This window comes from Acanthopagrus latus, chromosome 4, assembly GCF_904848185.1.
Source record: "Acanthopagrus latus isolate v.2019 chromosome 4, fAcaLat1.1, whole genome shotgun sequence".
NCBI lineage: Eukaryota > Metazoa > Chordata > Actinopteri > Spariformes > Sparidae > Acanthopagrus > Acanthopagrus latus.
In genome coordinates, this window is record NC_051042.1 from 4,414,804 (window position 1) to 4,438,796 (window position 23,993).

General features: G+C 42.2%; 1 protein-coding gene across 1 annotated transcript in view; it reads right to left on the reverse strand.

The window, feature by feature from the left end:
- The window catches only part of fbn1 (fibrillin 1), a 73,995-nt gene that overhangs the window by 26,343 nt on the left and 23,659 nt on the right, over positions 1-23,993 (reverse strand). The window contains exons 12-38 of the mRNA XM_037094244.1: positions 23,647-23,799; positions 23,442-23,561; positions 23,223-23,348; positions 21,944-22,066; positions 20,777-20,899; positions 18,989-19,141; positions 18,427-18,480; positions 17,773-17,898; positions 17,544-17,669; positions 17,306-17,425; positions 16,490-16,627; positions 16,353-16,403; positions 16,113-16,238; positions 15,750-15,977; positions 15,535-15,660; positions 13,903-14,031; positions 12,253-12,378; positions 10,262-10,387; positions 10,009-10,131; positions 8,596-8,721; positions 7,865-7,990; positions 3,938-4,060; positions 3,545-3,667; positions 3,330-3,455; positions 1,573-1,695; positions 1,187-1,309; positions 912-1,079 (exon numbers count right to left, since the gene is read on the reverse strand). Coding sequence (XP_036950139.1) covers positions 912-1,079; positions 1,187-1,309; positions 1,573-1,695; positions 3,330-3,455; positions 3,545-3,667; positions 3,938-4,060; positions 7,865-7,990; positions 8,596-8,721; positions 10,009-10,131; positions 10,262-10,387; positions 12,253-12,378; positions 13,903-14,031; positions 15,535-15,660; positions 15,750-15,977; positions 16,113-16,238; positions 16,353-16,403; positions 16,490-16,627; positions 17,306-17,425; positions 17,544-17,669; positions 17,773-17,898; positions 18,427-18,480; positions 18,989-19,141; positions 20,777-20,899; positions 21,944-22,066; positions 23,223-23,348; positions 23,442-23,561; positions 23,647-23,799 — 3,435 coding nt within the window. The remainder of the gene's footprint in view (positions 1-911; positions 1,080-1,186; positions 1,310-1,572; positions 1,696-3,329; positions 3,456-3,544; positions 3,668-3,937; positions 4,061-7,864; positions 7,991-8,595; positions 8,722-10,008; positions 10,132-10,261; positions 10,388-12,252; positions 12,379-13,902; positions 14,032-15,534; positions 15,661-15,749; positions 15,978-16,112; positions 16,239-16,352; positions 16,404-16,489; positions 16,628-17,305; positions 17,426-17,543; positions 17,670-17,772; positions 17,899-18,426; positions 18,481-18,988; positions 19,142-20,776; positions 20,900-21,943; positions 22,067-23,222; positions 23,349-23,441; positions 23,562-23,646; positions 23,800-23,993) is intronic.

The window sequence follows — 23,993 nt, forward strand, 5'->3', positions numbered from 1 at the left end:
CAGGTGCCAACTGACTGACTGATTGTCTCTGACATGCGGTACAAAGCAACTAATAAAAGGATCTGACATCATTGTTGATCAAAGCTAGCGACCCCCAGGTAAGTTTACCAGAAGGAGACATTTCATTTAAAATGTATCTTTTATCCCCTTTTCAGAAACAGACATTCGCACCTAACGTTTAAGACAGTCCAAAGCATTTGACTCTGTTTATCACAACCACACTCCTTCAGTTATGGATGAGAGTGACATGAGTAACTGAGAAACTTTCCAGGTTTCGAGGCAAGAAAGTACCTGACAAGGTAGCAGACATTTCATCAAATTACTCAAGTATTGGACTTTTTTGAGTTACTTGCACTTTACATGAGTATTTACATTTTCTGCTACTTCATACTCCTATTCCACTACAGTTCGGAGTCATATAAAACAGCTAACTATGGGAAACTTGACGACATATATAATTAAGTAATGATAACATTTAAATACAACCAATCCTGTTTTTTTGTGTCTTATCACTTAACACTGAGAGATGATGAGAGCTGATAAACAAATGCTTGTGACATGAGGTGGGTGTCACTTGCAATTCATTGTCCTGAATTCTAGATCGCTGATGATGTTGTTGAAGTGCAAGTTGTTGTTAAATGTCTTAAACTGCAATGTGTTTCTGCTGTGGTTGCGTTTGCCAGACGGTTGCAACAGACCCAAAGGGAATTTCCAAAAGGAGAATAAACAAAGTTAAAACATCAGTACACAGGAAACACAGCACTGAATTCACTATGTGTTGACTCCATACATTTAGAATATCCATCGGCAATTGATCAGGAGGTGTATCATCCCGTTTTCAAAAGTCTTTTCCACAGAAATGAAAATGCATTATGACACAGAGTATAAAAAAAACGACTGGGCTGACTCACTTGAGTTGACAGAGGGGCATGATTCACATGGATTTCCCCATCCCTGGCCCAGGGAACAGCAGCAGGACGCTTTGGAAACACCAACTCCGATCTCATTGGAGCAGTCCAAGCTCTCTGATGCATCTCCTCGGGAGCGAACATCGAGGTAGCAGCTTCCAGAGCGAGTGTCTGCATTCACACACACACAGGGTTCAGGTACACAGACGTGTCTTGCCTTTGCTTCAGAATGTGTTCTATGATTAGCATATATCATATGAGAAGGTGTTGATTCTCACCCACACAGCCCACCCGAGTGGGGTTGAGCTCAAAGTCTGGCGGGCAGTTACAGTGGTAGCTTCCAGGGATGTTGACACACATCCCATTAATGCAGATGGTTGGGTCTGCACATTCATTGACATCTGAGGAAGAAAGACAAAGCAACAGTCTTTGAAATGGCTTCACCTCAACAGGCCCATATGAGAGTTTTTCATTTCTTGTTAATTAGTCATTAATTGCCACAACAGGAGACAGTGGCTTCTCCTCTGTGAGGACGAGAGCTGTTCATCTCTTAACGGCTGTTGCTCGACTCTTTTTACACCCTTTCAAGTTTGCTTAGCTCACTGGGGCATAAAGAGAGCATCACTGGGGCTGGCAGCTCAACTGGTGTGTCCACAAGTCTTACCTGTGCAGTTGCCTCCACTCCTGTCCAGTTCATAGCCAATGTTACATTCACATCTAAAAAGTCCCGGAATATTCTGGCAGCGTCCATTGACACAGATGTCAGCAAAGGTACATTCGTCTATGTCTGTAGAAGAGACAGAGGGAGAGAGGTAGAATGATAAAGAGGGGGAGAGAAGGGAGAGGGAGAGAGGCCCAGCTGTGAGGGATTAGTGGATCATGGGATCATGGTGGAAAATTGGCAGCCAGCAATAGGAAGTGAAGGCCGCTCACCTCTGCTAAAGAATGACAGTTCTGGGGCAAAAAAATGCCCAGACAGATCCAGACAGACACACACATACACTAAGAGAGCAGCAGCCAAGGTTATGAAATTGTGCTCTTCCACATCATTAGACTCTGCGCAAGTCATTACTGTCCAGTCCCGCCTGAGTTGATACGGCGAGGACTGGACAGGTTATTTCAGGATGTTTGACACATCAGCAAAATGAGGTCAGCCTGCTCATTCAATTGAATCCAGCAATGTCTTATCACTAGAAGCATGAGTCACATTCGTCTGCTACCAGTCGTACATGTGTTCAGATGTCGACTGTACAGTAGCTCAGCTAAGGATATCATACAAGAGCCCTCAGACACAAATTTTTCAATCTGACATCACCTTAAAATTGTATTTCTACCCATGTAAACTGTACATCCCAATCAAAATGTGTCTAAAAAGATCTAATGTTTACCTTGATAAGGCAAACCTGGACAACATGTACACATATCCTCAAGGTTATGAATGCAAGTGCATGAGGCTTTGTCTTTATCAAGAAATGGAATGCAATAAAAGACAGTTTCCGGAGCAGTATATGTCATTTCAGTCAGTGGGATGTCGAGCACTAACCCACAATGATTTCAACAACTCTTTGCACTTAAGGCAAGCAATATTATGTGACTGTGTGTTTCTAGGGCTGAAAATAAGTGTTCCTTCCAACTAGCCCATCGTTTTTCTGCATCAGAAAAGCTAAGACCTCAACCTTGTTTCTGAGGTTTAAGAAAGCTAGCTGGCTAACGAACGCAAGACAATGGTATCTAATGTTAGACCTTAAGCTTTTTTCATGTTGCTTTAGTTTTCAGTTCTACACTGTGTGAGATTAGCATAGTGCAAATGTTTGCATACAGTCCATGGTTGGGACAGAAGCAGAATTGTACTGGCAGTTAACAAACTAGCTGCTTTTGTTTTCAACACTAGACTGTGACATGACTCAGAACAGCTGGAAAAAACAAAAGCTGAAAACTAATATTTACAAGAGAAATTGTACTGGCGGCTAATACTTTAGCTAAAATAAAATTAGCTAACCAGCATAAACAAACAGTCTTGACTCACCTACTGTTGTGGCACTCCTTTCTTTTCCTAAAAATCTGAAGCTACTTTTAATAAAGACACATTATTGCGCAACTATTTCTCACAACGAAATGTGATGTTTAGCAAAGAAAAACGACATCTTTAACTAAATTGAAGTTGTTGTCAGTCCCTTAGCAATGGCCTCCCAGTTAAACCACTTAGATGCTACTTCCCATTTCCAGAATACTATCTCACGAGTTCCAGTTGGAGGCAGCATCTGTTTGAAGCGCTTGTTTCTCCAAACAGGAAAACAAACAACCTTTCACAGGAGTAACACCAGACCTTTCTGAATCACTCAGCATAATTTAGGGCGTGGACACCAGTTCAAAGGGTCTGGAACCACGATAAGCAGGAATGGCAGTGTTGCAGTGCCTTACCCTCGCAGGCCTTGCCGTCAGGAGTGGGGATGAAGCCCATGTCACATTCGCAGCGGAAGCCTCCGGGCAGGTTCAGACAGTGGCCACTCTCACACAGGTTGCCGTTCTCTGCACATTCATCGCTGTCTGTAATGTTGATCACACACAGACGGTAAACCCAAAATGCTTTCATGAACCTTTTAAAAAGCAGAAATGATGGGTTTTGTGTGTGTGACCTGAGCAGTAGAACCCGTCTCCAGAGAATCCCTCCTTGCACGCACAGCGATATGAGCCCATGGTGTTGTGACAGTCAGCATTGTTGCTGCACATGTGTGTCCCATTGGAGCACTCATCCAGGTCTGAAACACAGCAAAGTACAAAAGTAATCACATGCATGCAGAAAATGAGGCTAGTGGTTTCCGATATGTTTCTCATTGTTAAAGGTACACCATGAAGAATTTGTTTCCAACACCTTGCCAACTCAGAGTGGGACTCTGATCTGACTGATCTGATATCTGATGCTTCACAGTATGCAGATTATACTGTGTATACTACAGATCATGTCCACTATTTCACTGGACCCACTGAGTGGCGGCACTCCCCTATGCATTTGAAGTCATCAGCCTTACCTGTGCATTTGAGGCCATTGCCAATCCAACCTGGAGCGCAGTTGCATTTGAAGCTGCCGGCCGTGTTGGTGCAGGTGGCGTGTCTGTCACAGTTATGAGCTCCGATCTCACACTCATTGATATCTGGCCAAGAGGAAAACAAATAAAGACGCCATGTAAATACAGAAAAATAGACACTGCTCTGATGGTCTAATGATTTGGGTCTGCATTCTCATTCCAGTGGGGTTCTTGGCATTGTGGACTGAGTTGATGCTTGGTTTGAATTGTATAAAGACAGCAGCAGGAGACGACAGAACTAAGTCTTTCTGGGTCACTGTCTTGATCCATCGCGGGCTGTATTTCAGAGCAGAAGGCAAAGAGACATTCTCATGATCTCTGATACTAATAGCCTTCCTGCAGAGGTTTAATGAGCAGACCCAGTCTCTGGATTTTCATGGTGCAAATCTGTCCAGGGAACTATAAAAAAAGACTGAGAAGGAGAATGATATCCTAATGCTGAGGCCTTGTTCTGTCTGCTCCGTCTGAACGAGTATTTCTGAGGTTATTTTAGGCAAAGCTCTCCCTCTTCACCCACAGACCCACAGACGCTGCACCTCTCACATGAGGCTTTTGTAACAGCCCTCTTTTTAATGCTCGTGTTTGCTTTTCTCACCACCCCAGATGTCAGGTTTGGAAATTTAATCTTTCCAAAATATAATTTCTATAAAAATGTGGTAATGTGCCAACTCGTCAAATAAACATTCCTTCACGGCAAAACCATTATAATTACATCTGAACCCTGCCAATGGATGAAATATTGAGGTACTTAGTAGATACCATGTGGTTGTAAAAATACCTCTGTATATGGGCTAACCTATTGTATGTGGTCCTAGATTCTAATAAATGAACAACAACAATTAATGAGAATAATTAAATTTGCTACTATAAAAATCGGCCCTGCCAATAAAGCTGTTTACATCCTGCAGGGTGTAACCAATAAGGATCTCCATGACGCAGCGGGTTCGTGGCGAGATGCTACGAACGTGACTCTCGTTCCTCAGGCAGCTCTGACACGATTGACAACATGGCACCATGGAAAAAGCCTGTGCGGGCCTACGAAAATGATGAATGCTAATATGAGCCCAAACTACTCAGTGTGACTCTGACCAACACCGTACCTGGCCCGAGCCTGACGACTGTTTCAGCTTTGATAGCTTCCTCTGCATGTGTGTTTGCATGTGCGTGTGTCCTCAACATCAAGGGAAGCCGTGTCATGAACTCGATCAAGATGTTAGGACTTATCAGCCAATGAGACACACTCCTGTCTGTGTGTGTCTGTCTTTGTGAGGGTAGTAATTCAAAACACTGTCAATTAGAGATTAGTGCTGCTGGTTTATAGTCTTCCTGAGGAGAGGGTACGGTATATTTACGCTACATTTGATGACGGGGTTAATATGAGGGCTGAGAGCAAACGAATCTCCCTGGATTACAGACGGAATTGAAGACAATTTCCCACAAGCCTTTGATGACAGAGCGAGCACAACACACACACACACACACACACACACACATACACACATCCATCAACACACTCATGTGGAAATGTAAAATGCAAACATGGGTTGTTGCATGCAAGAAGCGTGTCAGCAGTCACAGCTGGTGTCAAAGAAGAGGCTTGATTTAACGAGAGCTAATGTTTGAGAGATGAAGGGCAAAAAAGGATAAAAGGGACAGGAGAGAATTATACATCTGCCTACCTGACTGTGTAGCTGTCTAACAGTTTGTATGTCTGCCTGATTGCCCATTTGTCAGCAGTCGCTATATCTCTAAATGTCTTCAAATGTTGATTGAGTCAACAGCAATGACAGAAACTGGTACATAACACCATGAGTTTGATAACATTAGCTATGAGACAGCACAAACTGTTGGTCCCACCAGACTAAGCAGCTAACCAGCTAAAATGACATGATGTGACTAAATGCTAAGTGTCAATATTGTGAGATGATGATGAATAGAAACATATAGGCTAGACTTAGTGAAACATGAGTGGAGAAGATCCAGTGAACCAGCGCAGTAAAGTCAGTTAGGCTACACTAAACATCCACCTAAAGTTTGCTAACAATAGCTAATAGCCACCATGAGCTAATGGTCAGACTATTGGCCACAAATATCAATGGCAGGATAACATTAACCATATGAGATGTAGTGTAATATTAGCCCATGCATAGAAAAGTCATCATGGTAACAAACTTGCTAAGTAATGTCAGTTACACAAAAATATCTATCTAAAGTTTGTTAGCATCTGCCAACATTAGCTCAAAGCAGAACCCTGACAGAAACAGTTAAAGAGAGATTATGTGGCCATAAACTAATTGTCAATACTTAAGGGTTGATGGCAAATGCTAGCCAACATTAGCCAACATAAGCGACCAGCCATATGAGATCTAATAAGACTATGGAGGTGAAACCCCTGAGTCCACTGGACTGGACAAGGGTGTGTTGTATTGCTTTGGAATTTTTCTTATTCGTTGTATTCATTTTTAAGGGGACGACTGTGTAATTTCTTGTTTTTTCAGTTACTGTCTTTATCACAAATTCTTTGCCTATTTTTCCACGTAGATTAAAAATCATCACACTCAATCCTTCTCCCTGATCCTCTCTTTAAAGCTGACCCTCTCCCAGCCTCGTAACATCCACCAGTACATCTCCACCCAGTCCTAACTTTCCAATACACACGCAAAGACACAAGAGCGTTAAAATGTACATACACAATACTTACACCGTGCCCCTGAGTTGTTGTGGAATAAAAAAGGGAAGTAATTCTTGTGGGAGCCTCATCAACAGCTGGATCAGATCTGGGCTTGAGAGCACCACTATCTCATTAAAGCACACACGCAAGCAGATTTAGTCCACGCATACCAATGCGGTCGCGTAAGGCAATTCAACAATGACAACCAATTTCGTATGCATTTTTCGTATGAATATATCGGAAAGGGCTCCGTTCCAAAAAGAGTAGCGGGTTTTGTTCACTTGTCCATAACAAGACATCCTGCCTGCCTGCCTGAGAGGAATTAGTGCCTTGATTCCTTGGTATTCAAGGGCTGAAATTCCAAGCCTGTGAATCAGACCCGGCTGCTTTACTGCAACTCCAGCTTTCTCAAAACAAGGAAAATGGACATTTTAATTGGATTAGAATGAACAGGAGTGTGTATGAGTAAGTTAGTGAGCTTGACTCATACTTCAGACCGACCTGTTTATTTGCGTCTGAAGAGAGACGTGCTGCTGCTGACTGTGTGTCTGATTCATTTCGATCACTGATATGAGGTCAGATAAGATCACTGGCCAAACGCAATCCTGAACTTTTAAGTGGCCATATAAATCAGACTTAACTATGGCTGGACTAGGAGTGAGCCTAAACTTGCAAAAGGAGTCTACCGGCCGGATGGGCTTTGTATTTATGTGTTCTGGAGCTGTTTCAGGTGATTACGTGCTGCAGAACCAGTCCAACCATCACGTAATGTTTAAGTGACCTTAATGAAAGAGTAACAAAGGAATAAACAAAGGTACAATGTGATGCATGCATCTGACAGAAGATAGTGATCTCACTGCTCCCGCTGCTGTTGCCATTTGTGCATGTTGAGTGTGTGTTTGTAAGCGTGTTTCTCATCAAGTCAGACAGGAGCTCTTGAATGAGGGTGAGTAATGTCAGAGCAGCTCCTGGTTAGCCAAGGCAGCCTCTCATTTCTCACCTCTCTCTTCGACTTTGCTTTCGCTCCTGACACGTTCAGCTAAACCACTCGCTCACACACACGTGTCTCCTTCACCACTTAATCAGCAGCAGCAGCAGCAGCAGCCCGCCACTGACTCACCATCCTTTCACTCCCATCCACGCTCCTCCGCTGACAGGACATTTTGTTGTGGGCTCACGTGTGTGTTTGTCTCGCTCACCTGTGCAGCCTGTGGTTCCCTTGCGTACAGAGTATCCCAGGTCACAGTGACAGATGAAGGATCCCTTGGTGTTCTCACAGTTCCCGCTCAGACAGATGTTTGGGTTCAGCTCACACTCATCCACATCTAGACGTGGAGGGAAAAGAGGGTGAAACAGTGACAGAGCAAGAATGTTAATTTGCTAAACACAACCACAATAAATGAAAAGTTTATGACAATAAATGAAACTGAATGAGCTGCTGTTGATTCTGCCTGCCAAGCAGGTTTTTATACGCTGTGATATATGCAAGTAAGTCACAAAAGAATGACATCATGAGCTATACTGAGGCTTTAAAATGTGTTTACTTTTAATAAATACAGCAGTAACAGAGTATGTGTTTGTGCAGACGCATTTAGAAAGTCTGTACATCACTGATGTCAGGTTTTTGTTTTCTCACTTAGTGGAACCAGACATCTAAATGTCACGCATTCCTCGCTGCTCAACCCAACTACCACAATGTTCACTGTCTAATAAATCAACAACGACAACATCGCCCTCTGTTCTCTCACACACAGACTCATAGATCTGAGTCATTAAAGTCTGATTCTCATGACTCACATGTTGGATGAGCCTGAAGTTGATCATTACGTTGTTTTTAGTAATTCTCTGACAACTGGAACTAATTAGCGCCGAGCTGCAGAGGGTGTAGCTGTAGTGTTTTTATTTTGAGCATACAAAGTGAATCCATTACCCAGACAGGTCTTCATATCTTCAGATGACATGAAACCATCAAAGCAAAGGCACTGGTACGTCCCAGGGGTGTTGGTACACTGGCCTCCATCGCAGATATCTGGGCTTTCCTCACACTCATCAATATCTGAGGATTGAAAACAGGGAGGCAAATCAAAAATGAAATGGGAGCAGACAAATTGGAGAGAACATCAAGATGCTTCTGGGACGTATTTATCTCTCCTATACAAGGTGGAACACAGTCGAAACAAAAGTATCTGGTGTACATTTACTTCTTCACTCATAAATCAGCAAGGTCAACTGAGGACAGACTTTGTGCAAAGAGCAGAATTTATGCTTAGAAATGACAGAGTAATTTTCAGCTCTTCTTCTTCATAAATTACACTGAAATTACCCTCATTCTGCCTTGATCGCTGTCTGTATATCTGTGTTTGGTTACCAGAGGAATATAGGTCACCAGAGTCAACATGACAGTGGGCTTCACAACCCATGAAGCCTACGGTCATGGTAAAAAACCCTCAACAAGAAAAGTGCCAGAAAACTTTACCAGATGAATGAATAAGAGCCATCATTATTTGGTAACATCATGAAAACAAGTTAGAAATGAACAGTCTTTAAATGGGAGTCTTTTCCCTACAGGCCAGGGATGCCTTCTTTGAACACATTCTTTTTTGCTTTTAAAGGGACAATTTACCCCCAAATCTTCCCTGTAGAGCGAGTCTGCCTTCTCTTGAATATAACTGCACTGGCCATCAAAATAATGATCTGGTTACTCCACACAGGATAATCCATACTTTTTTCCTTACCATGCACTGCACTGAAATAAATTAGCATTCGCTCATGGCCGACTAGCACTGAGCCAACTAAGCAAGTCAACACTGCAGCTCTGTCATGAGGACGCCATGAATGTTTACATCATGTACTGTCATAAAACATGGGCTCATCATCCTTTAGTAGATGCACACTTTCTTCTGCATGGCTACTTGAAACTACTCACAACAAGGCTATGCATCATTTTGAGTAACCAGGTCATGATTTCTGGAAAGAGACATTGCTGTTAAGCCTTTCAAAGGTATTTTTTCTGCTGCTTTGAGCACCTGAAGCTGACTGTCATTGACCTTCATATTGGAGAGAAGACAGCCAATATCTCTTATCTAGATAGATACAGCACGACAGGAACGACGGGAAATGTGTTTTTGATGATGTGGTGAACTGTCCCTATAAATAAGGTTTCTCTAAAAAGCAATATTTGAATAGATTCTGTATTACAGTTTTTTAAACATCTATAGAAAATGTTATGACCAGCTATTATATTGACATCTTGCCTACTGTGTAAAACATAATAAGAGACACAGGAGAAGATATTCATTAACACAGAATGACAGACAGGGAGAGAGAATATAAAGCTTCTTACCGGTGCAGCTTCTTAGATCGGGCATCAGGGCGTATCCACTGTGGCAGCTGCACTCATAGCTTCCCTCTGAGTTGGTGCAGAAAGTCTCACAGCCACCGTTCTCAATGGTACACTCGTCAATGTCTGAGAGGCGTAAAAACACACGGCTCAGTGCCTAAATACTTCTTCCGCTTAACCTTCAGGTTGCTTCAATAGGAAAAAAAAAAACCAATACATCTGAAAGGAAACAGTCTGAAAGGTGTTCAGCGCTCACCAACACACTCGAGTCTGTTCTCCGTGGATTTGTATCCCGTGTCACAGGTACACTGGTAGCGGCCGATCATGTTGACACATTGGCCGTTCCTGCACAGCCTGTCGCTCAAGTCACATTCATTGATGTCTGTCAAAGAGAAAGCAATGATCAAATTCCAAATTCGCACCATAAACAAAAACAAAATGTAAAGCCAAATCCGTGTGGAAAAAAGTGCCATGAGCAAGGCAACACTAATTCATGTATTTTCATCACAACTTAAGGTGATCGTTGTTTTCTTTGTTCATTGATTTACGTTTTGGTCAATGAAATGAAAATAAGTTTAAAAAGGGACATATTCAAATTCCTTGCTTTGTCTGACTAACAGTCCAAAACCGAATGATTTTCAGTTCAACATTACAGAAAAATGACAAAAAAACACAAAGAAACTCCAAAAACTATTAACATTGAGAAATCAGAACAAGTTCAACTCCACACGAACGCTTAACTGCACGATTAGAGCTCTAACAAAGCATCAATCACTGTTCAACTGACAGATGTTTCATGATGGATTCAAGGCCCACTGGTGATAAAAGGCCATTTTTCATTGATGAATCTGACACCTCTAAACACACTTGAACACCCATCCACATGATTAAGTTTATTATCATTTCAGCAATTGGTGTTACTTCACCAGAGATAATGAAGGGAAGAGCTCTCAGAGGGGACGAGGTGGGCAGCTTTCAGTTCTGCTTTCATTGTTTTTAATTCCTCTGGGTGGTAAAAAGGAAAATAAATAAGGGCAGAAATTGAGCATTAGGTCATGGACTAAAACCTTCACACTCTACATGAGGTCATCAGAATTACACCCAGTGAATAATGCACAATCAGCTCAAGTATTTTAACCACACATGGGACTGAGATTAAAGACAGCAGCGGAGAAGTCATCCTCCTCTGTTGTTCTTGGAGAAAGAATGCGCCGTTGCTACTTGAGCCAACATATTTCATAAAGGGCATTTTACAGAATAAGTAACAAAACCACCGATATACAATACAAGATGGCTGAGTCTGTGTCATTTATCCAATGAGAACTAGGCAAATATAAACCTCTAAAAGAGGCTGCATCTAGCAAAGAGAAATTTCAGAATCAAAGCACTTGACAGAGTGTTACGCAAGCAGCAAAAACAAAACAAACAATTTTCTTTTTTGGTGTGCCTGGAACAGTCATGTGTTCAGCCTCGCTCCACCCTTTGCTTGTGAATGACTGAGCCTTTGTGGGGATGCTCCTTTCATACCCAATAATGATCCTATCACCTGTTACCTGTGAACCTGCTTACCTGTGGACTGATCCACACTGGTGTTTTTGGATCATTCCACAACCTTTCCAATTTTTTTGTTTCTCCTGTCTCAAATTGTTTCAAGCATGTTGTTGGCATCACATTTAGAATAATCATATATCTACACAATGAAGCTGATGAGGTTAACATTAAACATAATGTCTTTGCACTGTTTTAAACTGAGTAAACGTGCAACACATTCTGTTCAATCCATGTGTGACACAGCCTCAGAGCTTTTTTGAAATCATGCTTTACATTTTAAAGCACAAAAATGTAAAAACTCTTTTGCTACATAACTGCAAAAACTCTCTAATACTAAAAATCTTCTTTCATTTCCCGAGGATTTTCTCTCCAAGTGGACCCTTCTTAGCGCACACATGTCAACAATCACACTCGTCTAAAGTTCATATCAGCTCATCTGTCTATCAAAGAACATTCATCCCACATATACACAGACCTGACTGGCTCACTCCCACAGAGCGCCAGTGAGCCCACACACGGAGGCAGATGGAGGTATGACCCTCACCCTGTCCTTCAAACTGTCTGCTCTGTGACAGCATCTCCTATTACTTTACTAACTTTCACTCTTTTTGTCCTTCTGTCATCTCTCAGGAGTACTAACTACATTGGGACACACAGATTTGTCCAAAAGAAGGAAAAAGCGACCTCATCACTCACCTAAACAGGCCGACCCATCGGGTGCGATCTCGTGTCCTTCGGGGCAAATGCACTGGAAGCTGCCCTCAGTGTTGGCACATTCACCTCCACGGCAGAGCAGAGGGTTTCTCTCACACTCATCGATGTCTGATGGACGAAGAACACACACATGTACATTACACATAGAGATATTTAGTGTCAGGGTTTAGCCACAGCCTCTTCCAATGAAGCCCACTGGATTGATTTATCCAAAAGTCTGCTAAACACTGACCTGCACACTCGTGTCAGTCCAGTTTAACACAGAGTGAATGAAAAGTCATTCAGGAAGCTCACAAACATTTTAAATGAAATATTGGCATGGCTCCAAAATAAAAACATTTGCATTTAATAAAGAGAAGCTTCATGTGCACAGAACACAAACTATTGAATAAGTAGTTTTCTTAGTTTTGCCCATTGAATGCTTACATTTTTTAAAGCATTGTACAATTTATGATGATGATAAAAGGACGGACAACCACTCCAGGAGAGACTTAACGCAAAAGCAAATATCAATATTGACATCAGCCAAAATGAGTTGGAAAATATCAGCATATCATATATAGGCAATAATCCAGTGTCACGTGTCCCTAGTTTGTATCCACATTTATGTATCTGTGCGAGGAAAGAATACAAGCTGCAGCTGGTAATGATGGAAAGCATCCAGACTGACGGTAACAAAGATGAAAATCTAAATAAAAATGTGATTTTTACTTGTTATTTATTTTTGTTAGCCTGCTAGCCCAGTCAGTACAGCCTATGATTGCATGTGGGCAGGGTTGCAATCATTTCCATTTCCAGCCCCAGCTGCATTTTTTTGCCACAGCGTGCAAGTTAATTTTGTCTCGCCAATTTTGGTCTAATGGCGGCTTTAAGCCAACAAAAGTATTGAGACTCTCCATTTTTCTGTGTACGATTTTCCCAAGAATAAAAAAAGGAATCAAACGGCGTCAAAGGCAGACCAGAACAGAAATAGAGCATTAAGTATTTTCACAGATGGGAGAACATTAGGACTCGTAGCTGCATATAAAAATCATTTTGCTGGGCAGCTGATTGCGTGTTGCTCACATGCAGGTCAAGTATGTAATAAAGAACAATTATCTTTAAGACTTTGTGGGGCAGTTTTGCGACGTGATTGTGACGACAGTTGGGCAGAAAACTCTAGACTCTTTCAACACCCCGCTGGGGTTTAAATAAAGTCAGTTAAATTCTCCTTCTCTCTAACAAATACACATATATGCACACAGCCTGGAAATTTCACATTACATCAGTCGTCTAAACAGAGAGGTCCAAGTCTGGCATGTTAGCCTAAGCACCTCATCCAGAGCTTATGGCCCAAGAGGGAGCATGGAGGAGATGGCTGGGTTGTGATTGGGACTGGGGTTATGTGGCAGGCCTCCTCTATACTTCATAGATTGGCAAAGCTCTCTGCTCTCAGATGCTACCACTATAACAGGGTGTGCAATAGAGTTGTTACGGAGATCAAGTTTCTCGCTCGTGTCCATGCAGACTAAACGATTTCATATGAAAGAGTTCTGTCTCTGCATGTAACTCTGCAAAATCATCCCAAGCTGAAGAGGTGAGTGTGTATTTGTAGTGTCTGCAGGTGTTGCTGTGTGAGGATTCGTCACTCACCCATGCAGTTCTTCATCATCATGAAGCCGCTCTCGTAACCTTCGAAGCACTCGCATTCAAAATCTCCTGGCGTGTTGACACACCTGCCCTGTCCACACAGGTCCGGAGAAATGCGGCACTCATCGATGTCTAAAGGAAGGGAATGCAACAGAAGTCTCTTTTAAACTGCACTTCAAGAACATAATTTTTAAGAACTACCTGTACTTATCATAACCATAATACAGAGCTGTAAAAAAAGAAGAACATAGTAAAACATTTGTTTTCATCAAGATTTTCAATTCAGCAACAGTGATTCAACACAGGAGGTTTAAACTGATAAGATCAGGAGTACAAAGCACTGATGCCAAGTAATGCAATATAAGTGCAAGGCAAACAAAGCATAAAAGCACAAAATATTTAACGAGAGGTTACTACATGAAAGAAAGACCATAAAATAAGATTAGGAGGTGAATTTAAGCATGATTTAGGCAGCCTTGGCCTGTCTTACAAAGTCTGATGCTACAGGCCTGATCCCTTTTGAATTTAATCCACATTTCGAAGTACTTAACAAAAAGACTTTGGGCTAAGATTGAACTCATACAGGGTTAAAAGGTTCCTGATATCATTCACTTAAGTAAGAGCCTCTAAATCATTGCAGAGAAAAGCCATAGCACTGGCATTTAAACCAAAAACGGCGTGTTCACATTTCAACAAAGCAGTAATGTAGCTAACCAGACAACAGGGACCAGCTCCAACAGGTCCAGAGCAGCCAGACTGCCATTAGACTGAATGAGCTGAATGTAGGCACCGGCTTCACACCACTTTACTGTAATTAGTGTTGGCACAGGGATCCAGAATGGGGGACTGATGAAGAACGGTTCAACTGAGATATTGTCGTAGCTGATGTTGAGCAAACATTCCAGCCAAAGAAAGCAGCTCCACGTGAATCAGCTCTTACATCAGTGCCAACATGTTATCAGCTAATTCCTGAAGCGCTTCTAATTAAAAATCAATCTTTGTAGTCACTGAAAGGTAGGTGAAATGTTAGAACTAAAATGGTCAACGTGATAAAACAACAGTTTTGATAAAATTGCATAGATATCTACTGAAGTTAGCATGCTAACCAACACGCTCTGGCCCATCTCGGCCTGCAGCTCCTGTACCTGTCCTTGGCTCAAATTCCATACAGCTAGCTACACGGCTAACTGAGCTAACTGGCTAATGGCAATCAGAAAATAGTGAAATATATCACAAGTTTCCAGAGCCATAAGTGGCATCTTTCAACTTAACAAGAAATGCCTGAAAGCCTTTTATTGATCTTATCTTGGGCTGCAAATCAGAAAAAAATTGACAAAATTGCAAAAATCCACAGTCCAGACAGTATTTTTGCTAATATTACAGTATATGGCATGGAATAGATCTGAATTGGTTGGTTTTCACAGTTTTTGTTTATAATCTGTCACAAATCTCAAAACTAGGCATTTCAGACAAACATAAATGGATGATGTAGACAGTAACAGTAAGTTTGAAAGTTTAAAAAGAGAAAAAAATGAGAGGCTGGACCAGCAGGTGTTTCTTGCTTGATATGTGACTACTAAAATAAATCACTGAATCTGATTCATCTGAATGATTGACTGTTTCAGTGCTACTCACCAGTGCAGTTCCTCTCATCAGAGTCCAGAGCGTAGCCGTTATCACAGCGACAGCGGAAGCTGCCGATGGTGTTTCTGCACCTTCCATTGGTGCACAGGGAGTTTATCATCCTGCATTCATTTATATCTATGGTAATAAGCAGAGGGATGATGACCGGTGAGGGGCATTAATGAAACAACACAGGCAGTCTATGCAGTCTGTGGACGGTACAGTACCTTTGAGGAAGGGTCTGCCATTGATGAAGTCACCCCTGTGCGAAAAGCCTTGACCCCGGGGACACAGCTGGATGTATTCTGGAGAGCCCTTTTCTGGACATTCGTCACATTCAGGGCCCCAGGCGACACCCACTGAGCAGCAGCAGGCGTCCACGCGGTGCTTTCCTGGGACGGGAGTCCCACAACGCTCGTCCTCATGGGTGAGGTAACACTGCTCCGTACGCAGGTCTGGAAGTCACCAACAAAGTAGAATAGTGGTATATAGAGTGGTTTGAATTGTTGAATCTAATGCAAGAGATTATCAGGCTGAAAAAAAAACATGAAGATGACATCAATACCACACTGCACATTCACAGTACCCACCAATGCACGTCCTGCCGCTGACGTCAACAGTCATTCCTGGAGGGCACTGGCAGAAAAAGGAGCCTGGTGTGTTGATGCACTTGCCATTGATACACACTCCCGGAAACACTTGACATTCATCCACATCTGACAGTCGGTAGAGAAAATAACGACATCAACAACAGGTCCAGAGTCTCATATCATTCTGATGAACGGAATATTTTAATTTGTGGGTCTATGTGGCTTCAGACGGCGCCTCACCTTCACAGTTATTTCCTCTGACTCTAGCAAAGCCTTTCCCACAGATCGGATCTGAAATAGCAGAATGCAACATCAGTCAATGTAGTTTCATGAATTAAGATGTGGTTCACTAAAATGGTGCGTAAAGATCGTCCCACCTTTTTCACATTTGGCACAGGGGCTGTTCCAGGCTTCTCCCAGTGTGGCGCAGCAGTGGGACTTCAGTGTCGCCCCGTTGATGTTGACCTCACAGCGATTATTGACTATCTTCAGCCAGCAGGTGCTCTTAGTAGTCTCTGTGTTTGAAACAAGCCTTGTAGTTAACCAGCATTCAGTTGAGTGAAAAAGATGTGTCAACGTGTTCTTTGATCCAAAACATGCATTTAATGAGATATCATGATGCTCATTTTCAGGTTAATACTTTTAGTTTGGGTGTCGACTAATCTTCAAAAAATAGTCTCAAAATTCTCATACTGTCCAATGTTGCAGCACCTCTATTCACATTGGTTTAGCCCAGAACGCTCTGATTGGTCACCTCTCACAGGCCTGAGCAGGCACCACCCATCATGTTTCCACCTAAGCTCTGCCATTGCTTTTGCAACCGCAGCCGTGCCTGAGGCGTGGCTGAGGGCAGTGACTGCACTGTTGTGACAGCTCGTATGAAGGCACAGTTTCTGAATACAGGCTCTCCATGGCCTGAGAGTTTTGATACTTATCTAAAGTATCTAAACAGCTGCTGAAATCTGACTTTCTGCAATATTGGACCTTTAATGAATTTTCATAGGTGCTCTAAGATAAAAGGGATCTATTGATACTATTAAATATGATTGGATTTAAGGAGGTTTTGAAGTTATGTTTCATATATTTTTCAAACTATTACCTCAGGTATGCACTCAAGTTTTAGCCATTCTAGTTTCCATATTGAATAATTTTAGCCAGTTAAATCAAATCCAAACAACACAGTGCTCACTTACCTATACACTCCAGCCCAGTGCTGTCCAACGAACTGCCCGATGAACACAAGCACACGAAGGACCCTAGGCTGTTCCGACAGTCTCCATTAATACAAGGGCTGGACTTACACTCATCCACATCTGTGGGAGACAAAAACAAACGCCAGGTTTTCCATCTTGTATCAATCTGATATAGCGGATGGAACATGCAGTGCTGAGGTGACAATGTACTCTTGGACAGGATGAACCAGTCTCTGACCTTGGCAGATATCAGCCTCGGGATCAAAGACGTATCCTTTGGGACACTGACAGGTGAAGCTGCCTGGTGTGTTCCTGCACAGACCGTTATCACACAGCAGCCTGTTCATCAGACACTCATCGATATCTGAGGAAAAACACACACAGAGAGGCGTGATGACTCTCTTAACACTGGCTTTTGAAAAGAGGGCTAGCTTAGTTTAATTCATCCAAGTGAGCCGTTTACCTACCGATACAGTTTTTGCCTGTCAGGTCGACCTCAAAGCCTTCATTGCAGGTGCATTTGTATGTTCTCAACATGTTCTCACACACCCCATTCTGGCAGATGTCAGGGTCAAGGGCGCACTCGTTAATATCTGAGAAGGCAAACAACAACCTGTTGAGCATCACAGCAGGAACAAAACCAAAGTAATAACCACAGTTTTAAAGTTCACTCCGGTCAAAAATGCGTTTTAATTCTTGAGAAAGATTCACATGTAGAGTTTGGTCTTTGAAGTCAGTTTTCACATGAATTGCTGAAAGTGTTCATTTTCTCTGAGCTCATTGAAAATCAGATTTTAAGAGGCTTACAAGCGTGATTTGTGACATCACAAAAAGTTTGAAAGTGTGATGTGGGAACTTGAAGTTTCCAGTGCACAAACACTAACTTTGACTGTAGCGTGAAGTAGAAGATGTCTTGTGTCCAGCAGTTAAACTTATATCAAATAAAATAAATAGAATATTACCATTTTCATATATTCTGGAAACAGGATTTTAATGTAATTTTTTTTTTCAGCAAAACCATGTCAGACACACAGAGATTGTTTTGTATGCCTTCATACAATATATGTGTGGAGGGGACCTTAATATCAGTGAAACACACACGATGCTCTTGCGTTCGTTACCTCTTCCGTCGCCCGTTATGCCGACACCGTTGGGGCACAGTGCCAGGAACTCAGCTGCAACAAAACACACAAGCAGCCGAGTTGAAGGAAGAAATAACAGAGAAAATGTCACATTTGCCAAAATCCCAGACATCTCCAAGCAAAACATTTAATACCATGCAATTATCCATTTCCATGCTTTGTCATTTGGCCCTGATGTATATAAAAGCGCCTCCTTAATGTGGTGCAGCTCTGGCGTCTTTTGATATAGAAACTTTAATTGGCAGGACTAATGAGAAGTGACTTTATGGCGTGTGTGTGTGTATGTGTTTGCTCATGCGCGTGTGTGTGTCAATGTATCCTAGCTTTGGTCTTTTGTCAAACAACTTCTTTACAATTATTCTGCCATTTATGAAATCAGAGAAGTTATTTCAGAGAAAACAAAACATTCCGTCAGGTCATCCTGACTTTGACAGGTGTGTTTTGAATTAAACTCAAGCTGTGTGTGTATGTGTGTGTGTGTGTCAGGCAGCAGGAGGTGGCTCCATCTGTGTAAAGGGTGGAGTGATTTGAATATCCGTACCAGAGCTTTGTGGTGGGCAGGGTTGGCAGGGCTCTCCATAGGCGTACTCATTGCTGGCACAGCAGCACTCTGACTTGGTCACAGCTCCAAATAAAGGCCTAACACACTGCCCTCGCTTGTAGCCACCATAACACGAACTGCGCATATGTGTGTCTGTTTGGGACAAAACAAGGCAGTGTATGAGAAATGGAGATGAGAGACCTGGTAAGAGGCAGGAAGAGAGAGAGAGAAGGGGAGGCGAGAGTCCATGGCTCCAATAAACAACAACACTGGCAAAACAAATGGTTGTTCTCCCTCCATAATATCCAGGGATTTGAGGCATTCTCCTGCGCTGATATCATCCTGACGAAAACTCACCCAGACCGAACAACAGCATTTCAACACTTCTCCCGCACAATGCACAAAGAAAGCTCATTTGGGAGAATGTAGGAATGTTGAAAATAAAGGCATAAACAGATCTGCTCTGCGTGTGCCGATCCAGGGGGACGAGGGCAGGAAAACATTTATCAGTACTGATCACCACATGCTCATTAATGGGAGAGAACATGTGGTTGCAACAGGTTAACAGGATAAGCTGTTGGTAAAGTTTATTACATCGTGAGTCAGTTTCTCACTGAACTGGAACATATTTGTGTTGTGGTTACTCTGGTTTAACTGTGTGGACAGTTGTGAGAATAATCCTTAAAAGTATGCTCGCTCTTCAGTTGCTTAGAAAAGTGAGCCAAACATTTTGACAAAAGCATCATGCAATCACAGTTGAATACAAATAGGCAAGCCTTCAACAGAAACCTAAGCCTAAAGAACAAAACTGAAAAACTTCAGCCGGATTCAAACACATCCTGGATGCCTTCAGTCATCCCTGGAACCAAAAATGCTTGACTGACAGCTACCTTCACCTTAAATGTACTACAAGGAACTTTTAACACCTTGTGAAGCAGCCTTAATGTAATACTAATGTGTCTGTATGACCTACATGAGGAAAAAGAACTACAGCGAGAAGATTGGCGATTCTATGAATTCATTCTAAATGCCTGTCACCAGGTCGGATTTTGAAAATAAAAACTATTGTTAATGACAGAGTGCTGAGGATGAGCTGAGGATGTCTTACAGCCTGAGGAGAGACGCTGCTCTGTAGTCTGGTGGTACGGCAGCAGATACTCCTGTATTGCCAAATGGCAGCAGAGCAACTAGCTGATAAGTCAAAATTTTATGTTAGCTTTGTACCGAACTCTATTTTGCACTTGGCTTATCATTATGAAGATATAAATCTATTCACTGTATGTTTCCTTGGGAGTTTTAACTGGTTATCAAACAATCTAACACACATGCTTCCATATAACCTACATAAAGAAGCATCTATATTCTGATTTGTCTGGGTTTGATAAGTCCATAAATTAAAACTATTTCTCACAGCCTGAGGAAAGAAGCTGTTCTGCAGTCTTGTGGTATTGCACTAAAACAAAGTTTACTCTCTTTCAACCTCATATTTGCCTCACATTTTGTTTATAGGGACCTCCAGAATCAACAAAAAATAAAAAAGTTCATTGTAGTAGCTTCAAACGAAAAATAGTATTGAAGATAATTTCAGATCGAGACCTTTTCAACAGGAGATGGTGGTGCTCACATCAATTTTGTCCACGGGGGCGCCAGAATCAACAGAAAACAAAAGTTCCTTGTAGCTGCTTTAAGGGCATATTGATTTTCAACTGAAACTGGTGCGAGATTACAATTTGCCATAAAACCAAAATGAGCACACAAACCATTCCTGGAAACAAAACACTGACTCACCAACACAGACGCGTCCATCCAGGCCCACTGCCATCCCGGCCATACACTCGCAGCGGAAGGACCCCTCCGTGTTGACGCAGTGGCCGTTCATACACATGCCTGGAGTCTCACACTCATCGATATCTGGAAACAGACACAGACACATATTTTCTTTAATCACTTCTCTTCACATAATGACTGGTAAAAGGCTATTAAAATAAACCAATTTCCTGCTGAAGCTGCGGTTAGTAAAGTCCTCTGGTACTTGATTCATTAAAAAATGCAGCCGGAGCTTCAGCACAGTTTCAACCAAGGAAACATTCTTTTCCTTCCCCTTGATCCCATCAGCGTATTACAATAATTATCATAATGAGCGTAAACAATGATATGGCATGCAAACGTACGTGTGTGTTTATGTGTGTCTGGCTGTGTTGGGGGACAGACAGAGAGATGATGAGGCCCCGGGGCCCCTTCAGACTACACATCTCATTAACGACTGCATACATCAGCACACTTCACCCACACCCTGCTCTCCTGTTTATTTATCCTGCTCCGACTTAACCAGGTCAGTGTCTCTGAGATCAGACGTCTGTATTCGAAGCCATGTGGAGAGAGATGGCTGCAGGTTACACTCTGAAAAGACGGCTCTGTACTCATTGGTTTTGGGTTTAACCCTCAGAGCCCCTTTCAGTTTGTGGCCGTTTATTAATCTTGCCACATTTTTACACTCTGTAGACTCGTTTTCTCAGAGTCTGAAAACGGCACAATTGTGGTTAAAAGTAGGAAGTCTTCTATAGAGTGTTACTCAGTTACAATGCCATAACGTATGAAAAAGAAAAACACAAGTTAAATAATTTAAATGAATTAAAATCATGATTGATCTTGCATGAAGTTCCATGCAGCATCTCTCACGGTGGTTGATCTCTTTTGTCTTTGCACTGTGCAAGTTTAGGGAAGGCCGTCTGCTAGAATTTCAAAACAGGCGGGCCCCAAATATGTCCAGCTGGCCTGCCAGGATGCTGAGGGATTTTTCCAAGGTTTTTAGGGGGATTTTTGGCTTGTGAGACTCACATAATAGAACTACTAACATGACAGGGAGGTAGCCACCTTCATTTGAAACCCAAAAACCAAAAGAACAATCGGCTTGAAACATATGGTTGTGGTGTGTGGGCTCTCTGACAAACACACCTACACACATGCGTCCACTGGTGTCCAGCAGGTATCCAGGTTTACAGATGCATTTGAAGCTGCCATCTTCATTGATACACAGTCCGTTGAGGCACATATTCCTGATCAGACACTCGTCCTGGTCTGTGGAGGAACAGAGAGAAATTGATAGACTCTCAGCAGTGCATATAGACATAAAGATAAGATGAACTGGTGAATTCACTTGGATTAGCCCATTAACAATGCCATATATGTCATAGAACCACAAAATAGAGATAAACACCATTTCACTTCACATTCTGCCTTGACACTCAGATTGAGAACACGAGATTAAACAATGCAGTGTCAAGCAAAGAATATTTTCAAAACTGTCCTTGGTGCACTCAAGGGCACTCAAACATTGGAGAATTGATAATTCACACTGGCGAGCTACATATGCTGTCAGAAAATCAAGTCCAGAAGACAAACAAGAAGCAAACACAGGAGTCAGGATATTTTGGACTGGAAGTGTTGCTTCTCAGCAGCCAACTCTTTCATTTTGGTTCTCGGAGCATTCCTGAGCAGAACAACAAGGAGAAATTTCAATACAGTCCTCACCTAGAACATCAATAATGTAATTTGAGGAGAGAAAATATAAGGGAATGCTTGATCAGAACTAGCGTTTAAAGCTGTTCCGAGCTGTCACACTGAAAGACGGGGGGAAAAGACGGTCCTGATAGATGTGGTGCCACGTTTTCAGAAAATCTGTCCTGGAAGATATTAGTGTTGCAGACAGTTTTTCACATGCAAAATGACAAAAAGAGAGCAAAGACAGAGGAGTTCAAACCGTGGCTCCCTTTTTTTTTTCAATCTCTGCACTGTGTGAATGTCATATTGTCATTTTCAGAACGTTTTAGACTACAGGCCACTTAATACTGGCAAATCCCTGTGATAGATTACCTTTCTAAAGCAAGTTTTAAGACTTTAGCAAACTTAAACTAATGAAAAGAAATGGGCGCCCGCAAGGTAAGAAGAAATATTAAGAACATGGAGTGTTTTGGAAAAAAAAAAAGGCTGGTTGTAATATAAAATGTACATTTTTGTTCGTTAATAGGCTGAAACACGCAAAACCACCAGAATGATCATTTAAAATGTGTTCTGTTACTGCATATGCTTCCAACAGGCACTGGTATTAAATCACCACCTCCAAAAGATCCACGGTCCATTAAACATAAACATTACACGTACTGTGGTTATTACAGAAAACTACACTTGAAAAACGTCTCTACTCCATAAATGCAGATGTCAGAACTTGACAGACCTTGACAGTTTTTGCCGTCGGTTGAAATCTCAAATCCAGCGTTGCAGACACAGTGGAAGCTTCCTTCAGTGTTCACACAGCGCCCGTTGTTGCAGATACGACCGTTGGCAACACACTCATCCAAATCTGGCTCAGACAGACAGCACAGTAAACACATACGTCCTCTTAAAATATGCGTGTACATGCAGTATGTGTGTCCGCTGTGTGTTTATGTGTAACCTCGGCACTCTGTCCTGGTTGCAGTAGTCTGGAATCCAGGAGGACACTGACAGATGTACGATCCAGGGGTGTTCACACATTCTCCATGTGCACACGGGTTTCTCTCACACTCATCATCATCTAGAGTACAAACATAAAGCTCATGAACCTTCTTCACCTTCATGTACCTCCAGCTAAGTGCTTAAGAAACTCGTAAGAAACGTACCAATGCACTCTCCTCTTCCGTCCAACCTGAAGCCCATGTTGCACTCACAGCGGTATCCAATCCCCGGCATGGGGATACATCTGCCGTTCAGGCAGAGGTTGCGGTAGGCCTGGCACATGTTGGTGATGTTCCGGGTTTGGATAACAAAGGGACCTGAAGGAAACGTTCACACAAACATATCATCAATGGATCATAATATGGCGAATAAATGATCAATATCCTCTGTTTAATTTTTTTGTCTTTTTGTCGTCTTAATTTACCAGACGCATGGTCAACAGAAATTTTACATACAGCATGACCCAAGAAAGCAGCACTGCCAGACAGTGTACACATCACATTGACACTGT